Source organism: Macrotis lagotis, chromosome 5 (assembly GCF_037893015.1).
Source record: "Macrotis lagotis isolate mMagLag1 chromosome 5, bilby.v1.9.chrom.fasta, whole genome shotgun sequence".
Classification (NCBI taxonomy): Eukaryota; Metazoa; Chordata; class Mammalia; order Peramelemorphia; family Peramelidae; genus Macrotis; species Macrotis lagotis.
This window is the reverse complement of record NC_133662.1, coordinates 192,122,631-192,143,020: the sequence shown is the minus strand read 5'-3', so window position 1 is coordinate 192,143,020 and position 20,390 is coordinate 192,122,631. Positions and strand designations below refer to the sequence as shown.

The 20,390-nt window shown below is 33.9% G+C and overlaps 1 protein-coding gene across 1 annotated transcript in view; it reads right to left on the bottom strand.

Moving 5' to 3' along the window:
• Positions 1-20,390, bottom strand: part of MTF2 (metal response element binding transcription factor 2) — a 77,645-nt gene that overhangs the window by 28,502 nt on the left and 28,753 nt on the right. Inside the window, exons 4-9 of the mRNA XM_074188184.1 lie at positions 15,967-16,062; positions 15,502-15,602; positions 14,755-14,903; positions 10,259-10,354; positions 9,536-9,604; positions 5,506-5,629 (exon numbers count right to left, since the gene is read on the bottom strand). Coding sequence (XP_074044285.1) covers positions 5,506-5,629; positions 9,536-9,604; positions 10,259-10,354; positions 14,755-14,903; positions 15,502-15,602; positions 15,967-16,062 — 635 coding nt within the window. The remainder of the gene's footprint in view (positions 1-5,505; positions 5,630-9,535; positions 9,605-10,258; positions 10,355-14,754; positions 14,904-15,501; positions 15,603-15,966; positions 16,063-20,390) is intronic.

Here is a 20,390-nt window from a genome sequence, read left to right as displayed (position 1 = left end):
TTATTATAAATAGCCTTTTATAATTTTATTTTCAGTTTTTAGATTTTCTTTTTAATGTTCCCTTTTCACATACTTCTAGTCATGTAATGAATAGGATATTTTCTTCTCCGAACCTGAAATAGGATTTCCTAAAGTAAGTTATTTACATTGTCCTGTCTGCTTGCCAATATAAAATCATGATCCTTTTTCAGCCAAGTTTTCTGTCATTTTCACAATGCTAGTCATTTTCTTAAATACAGAATAACTGTTCTTAGAGATGAAGTGACAATATGGCAGTCAGGAATTTACCAAATATTCTGAATCTGGAAGATTTATTATAAAAAATAGTATGCATCAGACTAGAAAACTAAAGACCAACTGCTATGTCACCTTTGGCAAAATAGTGAATGATTTTGACCTTTAATTTGTTCATCTATAAAATGGTACGGTAGTACTACTTAATCTGTTTAACTTACACTTTTGTACTGAGGTTCAAATGAGATAATCTACATGAAAGCCATTTTACATTTTCTAGAACATTAATTGACATTACAGTTGAAGCCCCTTATTGTAGCTTTCTTTTCTGAAAGTTTCCTAATCTATGTTAAGCAAGCATCTCTATTCTGTTAAGTTACAGTATATTCTGCAACAATAAAACTTCTGTTTCTTTTACCTATCATCCTAACCCAAACATAGCTCTCCACATATCCTCTTGTAGAAATAAACCTAAAAAAATTTATTTGTGGGATTACTTTTGTACTACTACCTTTAAAAAAAATCAAGGTATCTCATGTAGCCTATGTCAAATTGTTTGATTTCTCAATTGGGGGGGAGAGAATTTAGAACTCAAGAGTTTTAACAAAGGAATTTTAAAAATTATTTTTACATGTAATTAGGAGGAAAATAATATATTAAATAAATGATTTTTAAAAATCTCTGGCTTTATAACAGCTAATGAACGTTACTTTTTAATGATTGGACTGTTATTAGAACACCCTTGGTTTATTGGATAATTTGTATAGTACTAACCTAATCCAAAAAAAGTATCCTACTTTAGGAAAGAATACATTAAGGGAGAATGAGACTAGATGGTGTTCCTTACAGCTCTAAACTCCTTGATTATATCTTTCTGACACCAAGTCAAAATATTTAAGATTCATGATGATAATGGATGTTACAGCAATTATTCCTTATCATAAAATATTTCCTGTCTATTAACTGGTATTCAAAGCTGTGTATTTTATCTCAAACCAATCTTTAAAAATAAAAACTAAGAGGAAACCGACTTACACTTAAATGTTATATAGTTTGCTTCTATAAAGGGTTATTCTAAAGCAAAACTTTTAGATTTTCCATAGCTATTGAAGAGGCTGCAGGACTATATAAACTTGGCATTTATTTTAATTTTTCTCCTTCGTGACAAAATTAAAATTACTTAATTTTTAAATGTGAAAAAATAAATCATATATGAAACAAGGTAGGCAGCATGGCATATGGTTGGGGGGGGGACACCACAAAATCTAGAGTTAGAGAACTTGATTTTATTTCCTGCCTCTGCTATTTACCACCTGAGTGGCCTTATTTAAGTCACATCTCTTCTCTTTTGATAACATTTTCTCATCAATAAAATGAGAGACTTGAACTAAATGAACTTCAGATCTCTTCCAATCATAAATGTTAAACATATTTGGAAATGAGATCATTCCACACCTCTTAATAGCTCTAATACCAGGAATTTTTTAAATGAGGGAAATGATGTCCCTGTGAGTTATTAGTAAATTCCAGTAAATATCTAGATTTTAGGTCTTTCAGATATAAGGCAAATGTGACTTCTCTAAGATCATAAAGATAAGTAGAGTCAGAATTTTAGTAGAAGAGCCAGAATTTGAACCCACATCTTCTACATTATGCTACTTCTGGGCCAAGAATAAGAAAAATGATTTATGTGTCTCTTTACTATATTCTAAAGTTATAAAGAGGGAAGGCCTATATTAAACTAATTATCTGATAGTTTACTGAAAATTTTTTAGAAGAGAGAGAGAGGGAGCAATTACATGCTATTCTTTAAAACTATAACAAATAATATCTCAAGACATTCAACTGAGGCTGGGGGGTGTGCCATGGGGGAGAAAACAGGAAGGGAGGGATAGTTAAAAAATGTATATTCAGTTCTGTCTCCTACACCATCTATAATTCTATATAACAATAAAAATTAATGTTCTGAATTATGACCCATATTTAATAACCAAATCATTTTAGAAAAGCATACTTTTCATTATAACAGAGATTAAAATAATCTACTACTAAAAAAACTGGAGGCTCTCAGTCTATTTGGTAATTAGATTATTGCAAGATGGGCCATATAATATATTCCTCAATGACTAATGTAATAAATTGAAAAATTTTTGCTTTTTATGATATCTGCAAACTACAAAAACATCATCCAATTAGTGAAGTAAATCTTTTTCAAGAAACAAAGAAAAAGCAGTTTGATCGTCCTTGATTGTACAAAATTAATTTTCGAATATTCACAAAAAGAACACGATTATTATTCAACTTTAATTCTGTTTTTTTTTCCATAGAAACAAAATCTACATGGCAATATTTAAAACAACAGAGTGAGAGTATTTCAACTAAAACCAATTCTAAAATTCAGTCTTAAATCTGAGGGTGTATTATGTAAAGCAAATAATTACCGAAGAATTTCATCACTTTAAAGAATAAGAGTACTAACAGGTAGATCCTATGCAGATCAAATATAGATGTATCTACAGTAGTGCTGAAAGTACCAGTCCCTAAAAGAAGCAAAGTATTTTAAAATGAAAATATTACACTGTTTTCTACTCATACAAACTTCTAATGAAAATGGAGATCATAAACAGCATTTTCCACTTTAAAAATTATTAAAATATCATGAAATATATAAATTACTTTGAAGTTGTTCTCTCAAATCTTATCCAATAAAGGAAGCAAATGCTGAAGGCAATTCATTTTCTATTTAAGTGGACAATTTACCTGAAGAAATGCATAGTGTATCATCTCATGCAAAAAACATACAATCTCACTAGTGATTGAAAAGGTAAATTAAGAAAAGCTTGAAGATATATATTTTTTTAAATAGTTAAACCATCTCAACTGTGCATAGTTCACTTTTTAATTTGTTGGGGTTTTTACCCCAAGGCAATGGGGATAAGTGGCTTGCCCAAGGCCACACAGCTAGGTAAGTATTAAGTGTCTGAGGCCGAATTGAAAGGTACTCCTGACTCCAGGGCTGGTGCTCTATCCACTGCGCCACCTAGCCGCCCCTATAGTTCTCTTAAAAAATAGTTCCCTGAGCAGCTAGGTGGCGCAGTGGATAAAGCACCAGCCCTGGAGTCAGGAGTATCTGGGTTCAAATCTGACCTCAGACACTTATTACCTAGCTGTGTGGCCTTGGGCAAGCCACTTAACCCCCAATTGCCTTGCAAAATCCTAAAAAGTTCCCTTAATAATATAAACTAATATTTGTGGGAATATGGAATATTTTATATTCTTACACTTCACTGGTGGTACAATAAACTATATTAATCTTTGTGAAGAAGAATATGACAATGTCTAATAAATAAGCTAAAATTTTGAAATTCTACTCCAAGAAAAATCAAAAATAAAGAATCTATACAATATCAACAATCCTTAAAAGAATTAAAATTAGAAAATCCCCAACTACCCAATAAATGGAATATGATTAAGCAAATGATAACAATGATGTTTGTGGAATATGTATATGAAAAAAGCTTATACAAAATAAGTGGAACACAGTAGTGTTCTAACTTCAACTATATAAAAAACATTACACATGTTACCAATCATTAGAAGAGAAGAAATTTAAGAGTATTTAATCTACCCATGGCTCTTTTTAACTACTTAAGATCAGTTTTTCAAACAATTATTTTTTAAATCAAATTTCTAATATGCAGAAACATTTTCAAATATTTGCAAGGATCTTTTTAACTCACTCTATACTCGATTTGATAATTTTTGAATTTACCTTTCAAAATTTCCCCATTAGCTACAGGCCACCAATAATAAATTTTTCATTCCTGTTAAATTACTACACATTAATTTATATCCTAAAGTGTCAGATGAATTGGAAAATAAAATATTTATATAAAAACTTTTTAAAAGTCAGATGATGCAGGATTAAAATGATCAAATACAATTCTAATTTCAGACTGTGCTAAATCATTTAGCAATAAAGAATACTCTATATTGGTCTGGAAAAAAAATGCTAAAATTAAGTTGATCTTAAAAATCATGCTCCCTGCAAATGAAAGAGACAAATAAATATGTCAGAATTCCTGGACAATCCTCACTTCAGCCAACTTCACAAGTTAACTTGTCCCAATCTGACATACATAAAAAACATTCTTTTCACTCCAGTCAAACCTACAAAAAAGTAGTTTTTATTTATGTATTAGAACCTCATTCAGGGGTGGATAGGTGGCATAGTGGATGGAGCATTGGCCTTGGAGTCTGGAGAACCTGAGTTCAAATCCAGCCTCAGAATTTAATAATTACCTATGTGACCTTAGGCAAGTCACTTAACCCCATTGCCTTGCAAAAACCATAAAGGGGGGAGAGGGAGAGAGAGGAAAAAACCTTATTCATAATTTCACTTGCTTAAATAAAATTTGAAAAATTAAGATATTAGGAGATAAAGGAGGCAAAGCCAAGAGCATATACTAGTAGTGGCATAGAAGAGAGAGAACTCCTGAACTCAAAGTCAAGAGGTTTAAGTTCAAAATCTACCTCAAGATACTCACTAGCTGTGTGAGCCACATGCAAGTCTCTTCAACTAATCAGTGTCCTCTGAAGACAGTAAAAATTGTACCATCTAACTCACAGTTATTGTGAGGAAAATGCTTTACAAACTTTAAAGCCAGTATATAAAGTTATTATAATGTCCCAAACTAGAAGTTTCCCTAATTCCATCCTTTACAACCAACATTTTCAACCTTTGCTGTTTAAAATGAAACTATGGAGTCTTTATTTCCTTCTAAATTGTTCCAATCACTTTGAACATTTATCTTTCTTTTCTTTTCTTTTTTTTTTTTTTAAGGTTTTTGCAAGGCAAATGGGGTTAAGTGGCTTGCACAAGGCCACACAGCTAGGTAATCATTAAGTGTCTGAGACCAAATTTGAACCCAGGTACTCCTGACTCCAGGGCCGGTGCTTCATCCACTGTGCCACCTAGCCGCCCCCGGAACATTTATCTTTCATAATCAATAGGCAATAGTAGACAGATGGGGCCCTGGTCCTATACAACCTCAAGAGTTGTTTCTCCCCAGAATCAAAAATAGTTTTACTTTAAATTTGCAGACCCTAAAAGTACAGGACCTCAAAGACTATATACACTTATATATTAATTGCTTTAATTAACCCCCAAAACAAATGGAGGACAACTATAGATAACAGGACAGTCTGTCCTCTATGAATAGATATAAAAAAAGAGAAAGAGGACAACTAATAAGTGATAATACCACCTACCTCTCCAGGATGCAATCTGTCCCAGTTTTCATTAATGTATGTCATAAGTTCAAGTTCAGAATCAAAGTATTTCTTCTTGTGAATAACACTTAGGTTATAAAGGCAAAGGTGTGCTATATCTACCCTGGAATTCAGAAATAGTCAAAATTTAAGAAAAACTTTAGAACATTCTCAAAAAAAATCACATATATCTTTCACAAACAAATAATTAAAAGTCACAGGATGAAATATTAAATACAGGTCAAATGTCATGATTTGCCAGGTATACTGAACAGAATAAGCTTTTTCAGGTATGAATTGGAAGAGAAGGTTCCTTTCAATGATGAAATTCTGTAATTCCTCAAAACAAAGGCCAGTAACACAAAAAATAGTATAAAAAGTAGAACACAAAGCCTGGATAGTCTGAAGTGAAAATTAACTTATCTGAGATTTCTTATACAACTGTTATACAAAAGAATTTGGACACAATTCAGAACTGTTATACAAAAGAATTTGGATGTAATTCAGAACTTGTTCTGTATAAAAAGTGAAACTGCTAAAGGAAAAGAATCCTTAATTCCTGGGGACCAGGCACCAGACTGATTTTGGAATACTGCTATGACTATAGAGTAAAATGAACAGATCAAATTTTTTTTTTAGGTTTTTGCAAGGCAAATGAGGTTAAGTGGCTTGCCCAAGGCCACACAGCTAGGTAATAAGTGTCTGAGACCGGATTTGAACCCAGGTACTCCTGACTCTAGAGCCAATCTTTCAACTGCGCCACCTAGCCGCCCCCAGATCAAATTTTTTAAAGCATTTCATATATGCGGGTTTCAAATGCTGTCTATTTAGTTTCTTCTTGAAAAAGTTGCCTCTATACCTTTCCTCATTTTTTTCTTAGCCCCCTGCAATCCAGTTTCTGACTTCATTTTATCAAACTTCCCTTTCCTAAGTTACCAATATTCTAATTGCCAGTTCCTTTTCTCTATCTTCAGTCTCTCTCTGCAGGCTCAGACACTGCTGATCCTCTCCTACTCCTAGTTTATCTTCTTTTGTCTCTGTATTATTTCACCTAGTGATCTCATCAATTCACATAGACTTAATTTTCATCTCTTCATTCTCATATCAACCTATCCACATATCTAACCTCTCTGCTGTGGACGTTTTAAATTCAAATGTTCAAAACTGAAACTGATTATCTTTTCCCCTTAATCCTTCCAAATTCCCTACTACTGTCAAGGGTACCACCATTCTCCAGGTCTCTCAGTCTCATAACTTAAGTGGCATCCTCAATTCCTCACTATCTCTCACCTCACTATCCAATGGATTCCAAAGTCTTTTGATTTCCCCTCTTCAACAGCACCCAACAATGGAACCTTCTCTCCTCTGACACTGCCACAACAGCCCTCCCACCTGGACTACTGGAATAATCTGCTGGTGGATTGGCTTGCCTCACATCCCTTCCCATTCCAATTTATCTTCCATTTAGCCCTGTCAAGTCAATTCCTAAAGCAAAGGTCTGACCACATCACCTACCTACATATCAATAAATTTCAGTGGTTCCTTATCATATCCAGTATCAAATACAAAATATTTAGTGTTCAAAGTCCTTCATAACCTACTTGCTACTTTACCAGTCAGGTATTCTTTGAGAATACCTTTCAGAAAGGACTCTGCACTGTATTTAACTACTGCAAGGAAGAAGATGGAGAAAACTCCATCTTTGAGGGCATCTTCTCTTCCTGTCCCCCATACCTAAAATGCTCTTTCTCTTAATCTCCATACTTCCTAGATTTCTTCAAATATCAATTAAAATCCCATCTTCTATTATTCATATACAAATGCTGATGACTTAGGTGTTTATTTTATATTCTGCAACTTTGCTTAAGTTGTTTCAGGCAGTTTTTTAGTTGCAAAAAATAAAAGTTTTGCTTCCTTATTGCCAATTCTAATTCCTTCAATTTCTTTTTCTTCTCTTATTACTAAAGTTAACATTTTTAATATTATATTAAATAGTGGTGGTGATAATGCGCATCCTTGTTTTACCCTGATCTTCTTGAAAATACTTCTAGTTTATACCCATTACATATAATGCATATTGATGTTTTTAGATAAATAATTGTTTATTATTTTAAGGAAAACTCCATTTATTCCTATCTTGAACAAGAAATGGGTGCAGTAGTTTATCAAAGGCTTTTTCAGCATCTAATGACATAATCATATGATTTGTTAGTTTTGGTCAATATGTTGTTTTCCTAATTTTGGTTCATCCCTGTCTATCTGGTATATAATCCTACCTTATCATGGTGTATTATTTAAGTAATAACTTATATTACTAATATTTTGCTAAAATTTTATTTAAAATTTTTGCACCAATATTCATTAGGGAGATTGGTCTATAATTTTCTTTTTCTGTATTGGCTCTTCCTGGTTTAAGTATCAGCAGCATACTGGTATATAAAAGAAATCTGGTAGACTTCCTTCTTTTCCTATTTTTATCAGTTTATATAGAATTGGAATTAATGTTTGGCAGAATTCACAAGGCCTGGAGATTTTTTTAGGTAGTTTATTGATAGTTTCTTCAATTTCTTTTTCTAGGGTTAAGTATTTTATTTCCTCTTCTGTTAATCTGGGCACACTATATTTTTGTAAATATTCATTCATTTCACTTAGATTGTCAAATTTATTGTCATACAGTTTGGCTAAATAGCTCTGAAATATCACTTTAATTTCCTCCTCATTGGTGTTGAGTTCACCCTTATCGTTTCTGATTTAGAGTAACTAAAGCTGAGGCAGTTAGGTGTGGCAGTAGATAGAGCACTGGCCCTAGAGTCTGGAGGACCTGAGTTCAAATCTGGTTTCAGACACTTAAAAAAGATTACCAAGCTGTGTGACCTTTGGCAAGTGACTTAACCCCACTGCCTGGCAAGAAAAAAAAAAGATTTAAAAGTTTTCTATTTTATTGATTTCATAAAACCAACTCTTAGTAGTTTTTATTTATATTACTTCAACAGCTTTCTTTCAATTTTATTAATTTCTTCTTTGATTTTTCAGAATTTCTAACTTGATATTTAATTGGAGATTTTTAATTGCTCTTTTTCTACTAACTTTTTTTAGTTGCATGCCCAATGCGTTGTTCTCTTCTTTCTCTATTTTATTCATATAAGCATTTAGAAATATAAAATTTCCCCCTAAAAATTGCTTTGATTTCATCCCATAAATTTTGGTATAATGTCTCATTGTCATCATCATGGATGAAATAGTTGATTATTTCTATTATTTGTTGTTTGATACTCTCATTTAAAATTAGGTTTTTTTAGTTTTCAATTAATTTTTGTCTATGTCCCTTTATTACATGTAATTTTTATTGTATCATTCTCTGGTAAGGATGCAGTTAATATTTCTGCCTCTCTGCATTTGAAAATCTCATCCTTTATAGGAAGCTTTTCCTGACTCTTCTTGAACTTTACAACCTTCTCCGTGTAAATTATTTCCTACTTGTCCTGTTACATAACTTGTTTGAACATATCTGTTTGCTTTTTGTTTTCCCTATTACACTGTAACCTCCTCAAGAGTAGGGACTGTTTTTTGCACTTTCAATATTCTCAAAATTTAGTAGAGCCTGGTACATAATAAGCACTTAATAAAAGCTGTTTGAGTGAGACAATTTGCAACCTAATCCATAAACAAATAAAGTTTTTGAAATTTTCTTCTTTTCCATTTTCCAGGAATTACAATAGAATGCTACATAAGTTACAAGGTAGATTTTAAATATAAAAATCGATATTGTACCATATGCTATCCCAAAACAAAAAAAAATAATTCAAATATGAATCCATTTGGAAAATAATAGCATGCAATAGAAAGTGGCTATATAGAACACAATGATTTCTCAAGTCAAAGGAAAGCTATTTATAGGCTAGAAAGAAAGAAAAAGGAACTGAGAAAGATAAATTTCTAGAGACTATTTTTTTAAATATATTAAATAAATTCATCCTACAAAGTATAAGTACATGGTGAAAAAAACTCATTTTGAAATGCCTGTTCTTACCATTGTAAGGGTAGACGCTTGAGGTATTCTGGTCCAGAACTACAGACAGAACAAATGAATGTATAAAATCTAAGGAAAAAAAAGAAAATCAAATATACACCAAATAACCAAGGACAGACATAACATTTCAGGTGATTAATTTTCATCAGGTTAAAGACTGCAGTATAATCAATAAGATTCACAAGATGAAAACATGCCCCTGATTAAATGAATAATTGATCTGAAAATTAAACTGCTGCACATCCTAGGAGGAAGAGGTAGGAGGATAGAATAAATCTCCTAACCTTAGAATCATGAGATCTGACTCAGCTTGACATCTACCACTGTGATCTTGGCCAAGTTATTTCACATCCACAGACCTCACTTTGACTAGATATAAAATGAGGTGTTTGGCTAAATGATTAGTAGTAAACTTCCTTCTGGTGTAAGGGTCTAAGATTCTGTAATTTATGTGTATGTGAATTTTAACTGAACATTATATATAAAGTTCTCCAAGTATGATGAACCAAATTTATTTAAATTCTATTCTTAAATTTCACTGATATCTTAATGATGAAAAATTTGCTTCACTTTTTAAAGCCATAGCATGGATTTTTTGCTTTTTTGGAGTGGTGAAATTCCAACTCTTTAAGTCAATGTAAGAAGTTAATTGTAGGAATAAGGAAACAACACAAATATTGAGTATATTAAAAATAAGAAAAGTAGTAAAGTTTGAATGCTTACCTGTCACCAAATAACATCGGTTTTTGAAGGCATTGCACACAAGCCTCATGAAACCACTGCTTACATTTACAGCACTGCAACATTTTTAAATACCAGCTTTAAAAGAAAAGGATATATAAAAATTATTACTTTTCTACGAGAACCTTTTAAGAAAAGCAACATTCTTCATATTCTAGAAAATAGTTTTATCAATTTTATAAAAATTTCATGGTTTTTAAAAATTCATCAATGAGAAGCTGGTGTATTTCTTATTAATTTCTTTATCTGACAGCACTTGCGATACAGAAGGCTCTCAATAAACTTTTCAATAAACTTATTTTTTAAGAAGGCAATGGGAATAAGTGACTGGCCCAAGGTAACACAGCTAGGTAATTAAGTGTCTGAGGCCACATTTGAACTCAGGTCCTCCTGACTCTAGGGTCATCTGGCTCTATCCACTGAGCCACATAGTTGCCCCAACTCAATAAACTTTTGTTGAAAAGAATTTACAAGTTTACCAAGAATGTAGTGGGATCTGGAATACTGAACACTGTGAAAACAATCTTTTTTCCCTTTCCTTCTGGTAGCATCAGCATTCTCCCTATCTTTATAACTCAGCAATTTCCAACTTAGACAATACCTAATCCTAGTACAAACAAGTTTTAGCTACTGTCCAAGCAATGTAAATGAGCCTTGATAGTCATGGAAGAAATATAAAAAATTATATATAGGTTTAGAAAAAAGGAAGAAATTTTTTTTTTAAAATAGGACAATATTATAAAGTCCAACAATCTTTGATACAGAGTCTCAGAAAGAGTTGACCTATAACAGAGGTATTTGTACTACCCTTTCAGATGTACCCACCTACACACTATATAAAACTTTACCATTTGGAAAAAGTTTATTTTTGAATGTTGGATAGTGATGGTAGGATGTCTTGTCATTACAAATTATCATGAATTAGTTTGACTCCCCCCTAATATCAAGATGTATACAAAAAGAACTAAGAATTTCAATGTAGATAAAGTAGAAATATATAATTTTGAAACAAGGGAGTTAGGGTAGAATGAATGAACTGAGTTCTTGAGGAAGTGACTAGGCACTAGAAGGTATGAAAAGAACCCAAAAACAAAACTAGGGTCCCAAAGAAAATACCTTCTTTAAAAGTTTATCTATTAAAAAAAAAAGCACAATTCCTAAATAATTTTTAAAAAATTTAAAAAAACGCAAAAGTTTACCTACACTTGATTTTATACTTAAGAAATCAGTTTTCTCTTTCTTCTTGCACATTGTTCTTATTCCTAGGTTCCCTGACTGATTTAGAACTTAAACTAGGACCATATCTCTGTGTTATGTGTGTGTGTGGTTTAGGAAGTTCAAAATACTCATATGGGCTAGTCTGGAAACCAAATCACCATTTACATCTAAGTCCTGATTAGAATTAAAGAATCCTCTGAAATAGTTGCATTATTCAAATTTGCACTGTATATTTTCATTGGACTAGAACTAATTACTATATAGTTTATTATACTGTAAAATATTTATCAACTTGAACTAATCAGGACCTAGTTATATAACCTTGTTTCTCTAGGAACATATTCTCAAAGTTTCAAGCAAGCATCTTAGCTTGGGAAGAGGGTAAGGGGTGGAGAGAAGCTAAGTAGTGCAGTAGCTAGAGCACTGGCCCTGGAATCAGGAGGATTTGAGTTCAAATGCAACCTCAGACACTTAATATTTTTAGCTGCATGACAATGGGCAGGTCCCTTAACTCCATAGCCTTGCAAACCGTCCCCCCCCCCCGAAGAAAGAAAGAAAGAAAGAAAGAAAGAAAGAAAGAAAGAAAGAAAGAAAGAAAGAGAAAAGAAAGAATACTATCACAGTATCTAAGTTGGGGATTAATTGTACTCCCTTATCATGTGAGTTTCTTCAATCTGCACAGCATAATAGAAAGGATACTATACAGAATCAAGAGATCTGGTTCCAATTATTTACTAACACTGACCTTAAGCATTCCCCTTAATCCCTCTAAGGTACAGTTTCTAACTATACTTATCTCAAAGTTGTAAGGAAAGCACTTTTAAAATCAAAGCATCAAGAGTTACACTAAACTATGTCCTGTATATTATGCTGTCATATCCAAGTATTATCTGAATATTACCTGAATATCCAACATCATAGAGGCTGTTTTAAAAGGGTGGAAAAGGCAGCCATTAAAAGAGCAAATGGTGGTGATAGGGAAAAGAGAAAGAAGTAATCCTATTGCTTTTCCTTAGTAACAAACAGCAGAAGTGTGTGGGTGTGTTTGTGTTTTTATATGTATACAATCAGGTGAATATAATGTTTCACATGGAAAGCTTCACATAGGTATATGATCTTCAGGTCTTTCTTAACACTGAAAACTACTCCTCTCTTATTAGATGCCTCTTTAAGTGACCAACCAACTGTCTATTAACCATCTGGTTCCTGCAGCAGCACATACTACTCCAAAGCACAAGAACAAGGCTATCATCCCAATTCACTAAATCTTAAGGGATAGCTCTGCCAGTGGGAGCTACTGAATTATATCGTGAACAAGTTCCTCAGGCCCTACATTATCAGGAGGTCCCTGACTTCTCTAGTTGTTAAATCTACTTCTACTCTGTTGTCCAACATAACCTAAGAAAAAGAGAAAACTAAAATTATTAAATCAGTTTATTTGCAATTCTAAGTCCCTCTCTGGATCTAGAATAGCTCTATATACCAGTCAAACAGTAAAGTAAATAGCTTCTGTGACAGGTGTCTTAACAAGACTTTTTTGTATGATATTTTAGAGAAAGTCTGTGGTTGGTTGATGTACTAAGAAGAGCTAATGAGTCCTATAAACCTTATTTTGAAGGATTACTTCCCACCTAGAAGGTGCTGATATATACAAGAAGTATATATATGCCTTCTTCCTACCTTCCATTCTCTTCCATTTTAATACTGGATTGTAAATTTCAAAACAGAAAATATTAAGTGGATAAAGGTTGTATTGTTCCCCCATTACAATACACAGTTGGAGAGATAACCTATAGGATTTAGTCATCAGACAGTACAAATGGACAATAATTTGAGCCCTCAGGTGGAGAAGAGATTGGTCTGCCTTTAGGGAATTACATTTTATGACCCCCAAGCTTCTCCAATGCACTAAGGTCCCTCTTTGTAATGGCAATATTCTATCAATGCTATTCTATAGTTATAAAATGTGTCACTAAGAAATTGCAAATGATTATCACATAGAGGATAATGGAGAGACACATGGTGAGGGGGGAGCAAACTATAAATTTAACAAGACTTCAAAAAGAATGTGTTTTATCTATCATCAGGGAAATAGGAAAAGAAGACAGGCTGATAATATTGAAGAGCAAAGTGTGACAAGTAAACAGCCCAAGAGTTCCACTAGTAATTTTGTGATACAGGAAGAAAATGAAGAGAATTTCCACATGTAGAGAACTTATGGGAGGAAATGGATAAGAATCACAAAGATGGACAAGCATAGATGGATTTCAACCTGTATTACTGAAGGAAATATCCAAACTAATGAGACCAAAGATCCATCTGAAGACCTGAGAACCGTGCACATGCATTTAAATATTCAAGATAACTGTTATCAAAATAGTTGACTTTTGCTTTAAAGTTTGCATTTATAACTATTCTAAACAGATTTATTAATTTTCACCACTACTGGTAGTTTTAATCCAAGATCAACAGTAGGTTAGCAAAGGGAAAGCATTAGTTTGCTTACTTGGCCTTATTCTTGGCAAAGATGCTGGAGTGGTTTGCCACATTTCCTTCTCTAGCTCAGTATACAGATGATGAAACTCAGGCAAAACAGGATTAAGTGACTTCCCCAGGGTCACACAGCTAATAAGTGTCAGAGGCTAGATTTGAGCTCAGGAATAAACCTTGTATTATAGCTTGGTGAATATCAAAGCATGTGTGAATTAGGAGTAAAACAAGGAATTGAGAAGTGAATACTGATCTAGAGCTAAGATTTAAGCATCATGTCATCATTTATTAATAAATCTAATTTCAAATTTTTAATACCTCTTTTAATTGCAAACACCTGGCTGAGAAATTCTTCTAGTTAAACTATAGAAAAACAATTTCTTGATGGTTTCTATATGAACATTTCATTCAAATAATCTTGCCCTATTGCTGCTGAATCCTGAGCAATTAGGCACAAATAAATGTTTAATGAATTGCTTATAAAACATGACCACCACTACCTGTAGTAAAATCTGATTTGATCCATAACAAATCCACTTTTTCCCAAATTTACACTAATATTTGCTTTTACCCACACTAACACAATCAGTTTCTAGAGGGCCAAAAACAGTAAGACTGTCATTCACCAAAGAACATGAGAACCAGGAAAATCTCAGACCTGATTTAAAGTCTTCCTTAAAGTCAGCTTATTAAGTCACCATTACAAGCATTTCAAGTCCTCTTAAATTCCCAATAAACAAGCAATTGAGTATAAAATATTATCTACTTACTCTCCAGGACCTCCACAGTAGCAGTAACATTGCTGAGCATTGGTTTTATGACCTGGATCCCATTCTAGGTCTGCCACACTATAGGGTAAAGTCTGCTTCATGACTTGTAATGCTTTGGCATTTGGTCCTTTCTTAAGTGCACCACCCCTCTATATTAACGTTTAAAAAATAATAAAGACAAAGATAATTAATTGGATAACAGTGAAGCTTAAATTTTAAACAGCATTTACAATGATTTTCAAAGTCTCAAATGGTTCAATTAAATATCGTTTAAGAACTATTAAAAATTTACTTTTGTCATTTCTGTTGTTTAAAAAAATACAAGTCAGTAAGACAGAAATATGCTAAACTTGATTGCACATGATAACCTACATCCAATTATTCACTGTCATGAAGAGGGGGGAGGGCAGGGAGGGAGGTAAAAAGTATAGAACTCAAAGCTTACAAAAAGATGAATACTGAAAACTAGATTTGTATGTAAATGAAAAATAACATTCAGAAAAAATAAAAGTCAGTTCAAACTTAAACACTTCTTTCTTTAACATTCTTTTCTTTTATATCACTAATTCACTTTAAGAAAACTATCAAAATTGGCAGGGCAAGTATAGTTTATACACATTTAGTTATTTATATTTTTCCACAAACAAGATAAATATACACAGAAAGTTCATATGTTTTAGAAATTATATATAGAAAAATTTACAAATTTTACTTAGGGTCACAGAACAAAAATTTTAAAATATATACCTTTGTTGTTGTTGCAAAAACACATTGTCGACAGAGCCATTTTTCATCCGAATCAATCACGCTGGAATCAATATTAGGTGTATGGCACAACTGATGATAACCTAAATTATGAAAAATAAATTAGATGCCTAAACATGGACAAGTGATTCACCAAAATTTCAGACACATTTCTTGTTTACAGCCAATTATCTTGTTTACAACATTTAATATATTAAATGTTTTTCTTTTTACTATAAAAGTTTGTACCAAATCCCTTTTTTAGTTCTTAAATAAGATGAACACAGATTTACTCAAAGTAACATTATATAACATTACATAATAAGTTATGTTGTATAACAAATAAGGTCTTTATCAAATGTATCACAAGTTATCAATGTATCAAAATATTTATAATTCATATATAGAGAAATCTGTCTTAAGACTAAGAAAAAAATCAACATTTAAATGAAATTATGTCCTACTTACCTTGTCCACACTTATCACATATAACCATTTCATTAGGAGCTTCTGAATACTCTTCCTGACATATTGTACAGACCATTTCCCCACTTCCAGTGGCTCCTGAAGATAATTTAAAATATTTTTAATCAAGCAAAAAAAAAAACCCCCCACAGCAAATACATAAAGAAGGGCTTTTATACAAGTCATTTCTATATACCAGAAACTGGCTGATAGCAAGAGTGCTTTGTTGACAGTTATATAAATTTTCATTAAGTAACACTTGATGAAAACTTAAGGAAAACTGCTATTTAAAATTTTTTTTTAAATAATTTTTTACACTGGGGCAGCTAGGTGGTGAAGTGGATAGAGAACCAGCCCTGGAGTCAGGAAGACCTGAGTTCAAATACGACCTCAGACACTTAATAATTGCTTAGCTGTGTGAGCCTGGACAAATCACTTAACCCCATTGCCTTAAATAAAAATTTTAAAATAATATTAATTTTTTAAACTAAAAGATCTAATTATATCACAATGTAAGTTAGAAAGAGTGGTCAACAACTAGTTAAAACTAAGACTTTCATATTCTTGTTCAGCAACCAGTGTTCTCACCTCTTTGCCTTACTCATCTTGTTTGCCATGCCAAAAATATACTTCTCTTTCACCTATGAATTCCTACATATCCCTTAAAAAGCCTAATTCTGTACCTTCTCCAATGACCCTCACATGATTTTTGACTTTTAATGTACTTATCATGTAATATTATGTATCCATTCTTTATATTTGGGCCCTATCTTCCTACTGAACTGTAGCTTAATGAGAATAGGAATACTATTTAACCTAAACCTTTTATCTTCCCACACAGTACCCAGCACAGTCCTCTTCTCATATCAGGAACTTTACAAATGTGTGTTTTCATTCCCCTTAATCATGATGTTTCTCAATCCTCCTACATCTGCCAAAGAAAAGTCTGCCTAAACTCCAAATTAAATCACCAAATAAAACAAAAATGTCTAAGAATATGTAAGAGAGGAATGTGGTACGCATAATGGTGTTTGACCATCCTGATTTCTCTGTTGAATAAATCATCTTAAAGCAATTTTTAAGTGCATTAATTATTGCTTTTAAGGTTTATGTTATTATCAGAACACCAATCCATTACTTGTGGAAACCTACACATTCATTCTCTATCCATTAAAATATCAACTGTTTTTTTTTCTGGTATTAGTTTCTATTTTCACATCTTCCCCTTCTAAGGCTACTAAGGGCACCAAAGCTTGAACCACAAATACACACACATCTTTTGTCATTTTGGTAGCAGCAATAGCATCACAGGAAGGAGGGAGAATGCAGAATTAGATCGTCAGGATGTTTCAAATAGAATCTTCTAATTTAGGGGACTATGACCCACCCAGATCTTCCCTTTTCTGCCACTTGCTACCACCATAAAAACAATTTTAGACAAACATGCTTCTTTCACTGTCTGGGAAGCAGTATCGAGGGAGTCACAGGATCACAGACTAAGTCAAGAAAGATAGCAAATTAGGTTTCTCTGAGGACTCCCTAGGGCTCCTCAAAACCCTTTCAGGGGAACCACAAGGCCAAAATTATTATCATAGTAATAGTAAGATATTGTTTGCCAATTTGCTCTTCCCTTTTCTATGTGACTATATCTATGTGAGGGCAGATTTTCTTTATATACTTCAAGCAAAACCATGCAAGACATTGAGAATCCAGCTGTCTTCCTTGCATTAAACTACAAATTCAAAAGAATGGTGGGGGGGTGGGGGCAGCTAAAGCACTGGTACTGAAATCAGGAGGACCACAGTTCAAATCCCACCTCACAATAATTACCAAACTGTGTGATCTTGGACAAGTCACTTAACCCTATTGCCTTGCCAAAAAACAAAACACCAAAAAAAAAAAATGTAAAAACAATACCACTCTTCTGTGGTGTTTTTTTATTTTGAAAAATATAATTATTTTCTTTTTTTTTTAGGTTTTTGCAAGGCAAATGGGGTTAAGTGGCTTGTCCAAGGCCACACAGCTAGGTAATTATTAAGTGTCTGAGACTGGATTTGAACCCAGGTACTCCTGACTCCAAGGCCGGTGCTTTATCCACTACACCACCTAGCCGCCCGAAATATAATTTTTTCATAAAAAGATGTTAACATTTATTGGTTATTTAAAAAATAGAATATTTTAAGTCATCTTTTCATCTCAAACACAGTAAATACTTATATAACCTACATAATAAGAAAAAGTTCTTTAAGTCCTCAATTTTTAAGAATGTAAGAGTCCTGAGACCAAAAAGTTTGAAAACTACTGTTCTAAAGTATAAGTGAACCCCATTGTGAAAACACAGTTCAAATATCCAAATTTACCAAGTAAAGTATAACTATTATCCTTTGGACATTAGAGAAATGATTCAGCCTACTAAAGTCATTGTTGGAGCCCTGCTGACTCTTTAAATCCTTTGGTTTAATCTGTTCTCAATGCCTTCTCAGTTCTATCTTCAAAATATGCCACCATTCCTCTGAAAATATTAATTACAGAAGTTACCTTTTTAAGAATTACTTAAGCTTTTGAGTTATCTGAGTACTAAGTAATACAATGATACAGAATTTGACTGAACTCTTCTATTTTCCAGTTTCCTTCAATAACTTAACAATCACTTTTTAAATACCTTAAATGTACCATACTGTGCTTGGTGCATGAAAATCTTCCTTCCAAGAAACTTAGAAAATGGAAAGGTCTAGTAATTTACTATACAATGATGACTTGTGGCCTAAAAACAGAACTCAAAAGCTAAGTTCATTTTTCTAATAAAGCAACTATTATGTAGGGAAATTATTCCCTATAGTGTTGGCAGCTAAATTTTTAAAAAGGCTGGCGGAAAAGGCCCTGGAACTGCAACAGTAGCAGCAATGTTTTAAACCAATCAACTTTAGCCTTTACAGGGGAGTATTTTCTATGGAAAGTAATAAAGTTCTATATCAGAGTTCTAAATAAACTAATAGTTAAGAGTTCCACTTCTGGGGGGTGGTTAGGTGGCGCAGTGGATAGAGCACCGGCCCTAGAGTACCTGAGTTCAAATCCAGCCTCATACACTTAATAATTACCTACTGTGTAGCCTTGGGCGAGCCACTTACAGCCATTTGCCTTACAAAAACTGGAAAAAAAAAAGTTCTACTTCTTTGTTTCCTTTCCAGGGCAGATACAAATCCTTTCAGATTGTTTCTATGGGGGGTGGGGGGGGGGCAGCATGCAAGGCAATGTTGTTAAGTGACTTGCCTAATGTCACACAGTTAGGTGATTATTAAGTGCCTGAGTTAAAATTTGAACTCAGGTCCTCCTGACTCCAGGGCTGGTGCTCTATCCACTGTGCCACCAGGCTGCTGCTTCCTAGATTGTTTCTTGATTAGTTATCTGAAGGAAATCCAGAAATGGAGATTTTCTGGGCTATTAAAATTTTGATATAGAGATTTCAACATTCTTTTTGCAGTTAAGACTTTCCAGAGAGAATACACCCTGGAATACTTACCAGACTTAAAGTGCAACTGAAATAATGATCCCCAAAACTTCAATGAAATAAGTATCTGTAATTATAATATATGTTGGGGGTGGTGCCAAGATGGCGACAAGAGAGGCTCCTCTCGTAAAACTTCTAAGCTAAGGACTCAAACTAAATTTTCGAGAGACAGAAACTGGACCCAGGGAGGCAGTTCTCCTACTCAAGGTAATCTGGAAAAGAGCAGAAAGGCTCTGCTCCCCGGAGTTGGAGGGGTGGCCCGCCAGAGCAAAAGAACTGGAGGCAGCTCCAGGGTGCTGGGAGCTGCTGCAAGCGGGGAAGTTTCCTGAGCTATGCCCCGGGGAGCACCAGGCACAAATTGGGGGAACAGCGGGGGACCTCTGCCAGAGTGAGCACATGGAGCCCAGCCCTCAGGGCACACAGCCAGCAGCTTGGCCATCACAGCCCAGATCCAGGTACAGAAGCAGGGAGTCGATAAGCAGGAGCCCCCAGGGCATGAGCCCATTGAACCTAGGGAGGGGAGTGAAGAGAGACTGCCCAGTTCTGTCCTCTGCCCCTAGAACAGGACTCTGGGGCTCTGACCACATTCAGATCTTTATCACAGTCTAGGCCCCCCCAACCTCAGCCCCATAGCAGAGGGGGGCGCATACGGTCATTCCACAGACCAGGAGGGAGGACAAAGCCTCACACACTAAGACCCTTGTGGGAGTGTCCCAAAAGCTCAGGAAGCACCCCCAAAACAGGCTTTGGCTGGGAAAATGAGCAAGCAGAGAAAAAAGAGGAACACCATTGAGAAATACATTATCTATGATCCCAAGAAGCATCAAAACACTCAGTCTGAAGATGAGGAAGCACAAGCTCCTGCATCTAAAGACACCAAGAAAAACAGAAATTGGGCTCAGGCTATGACAGAGCTCAA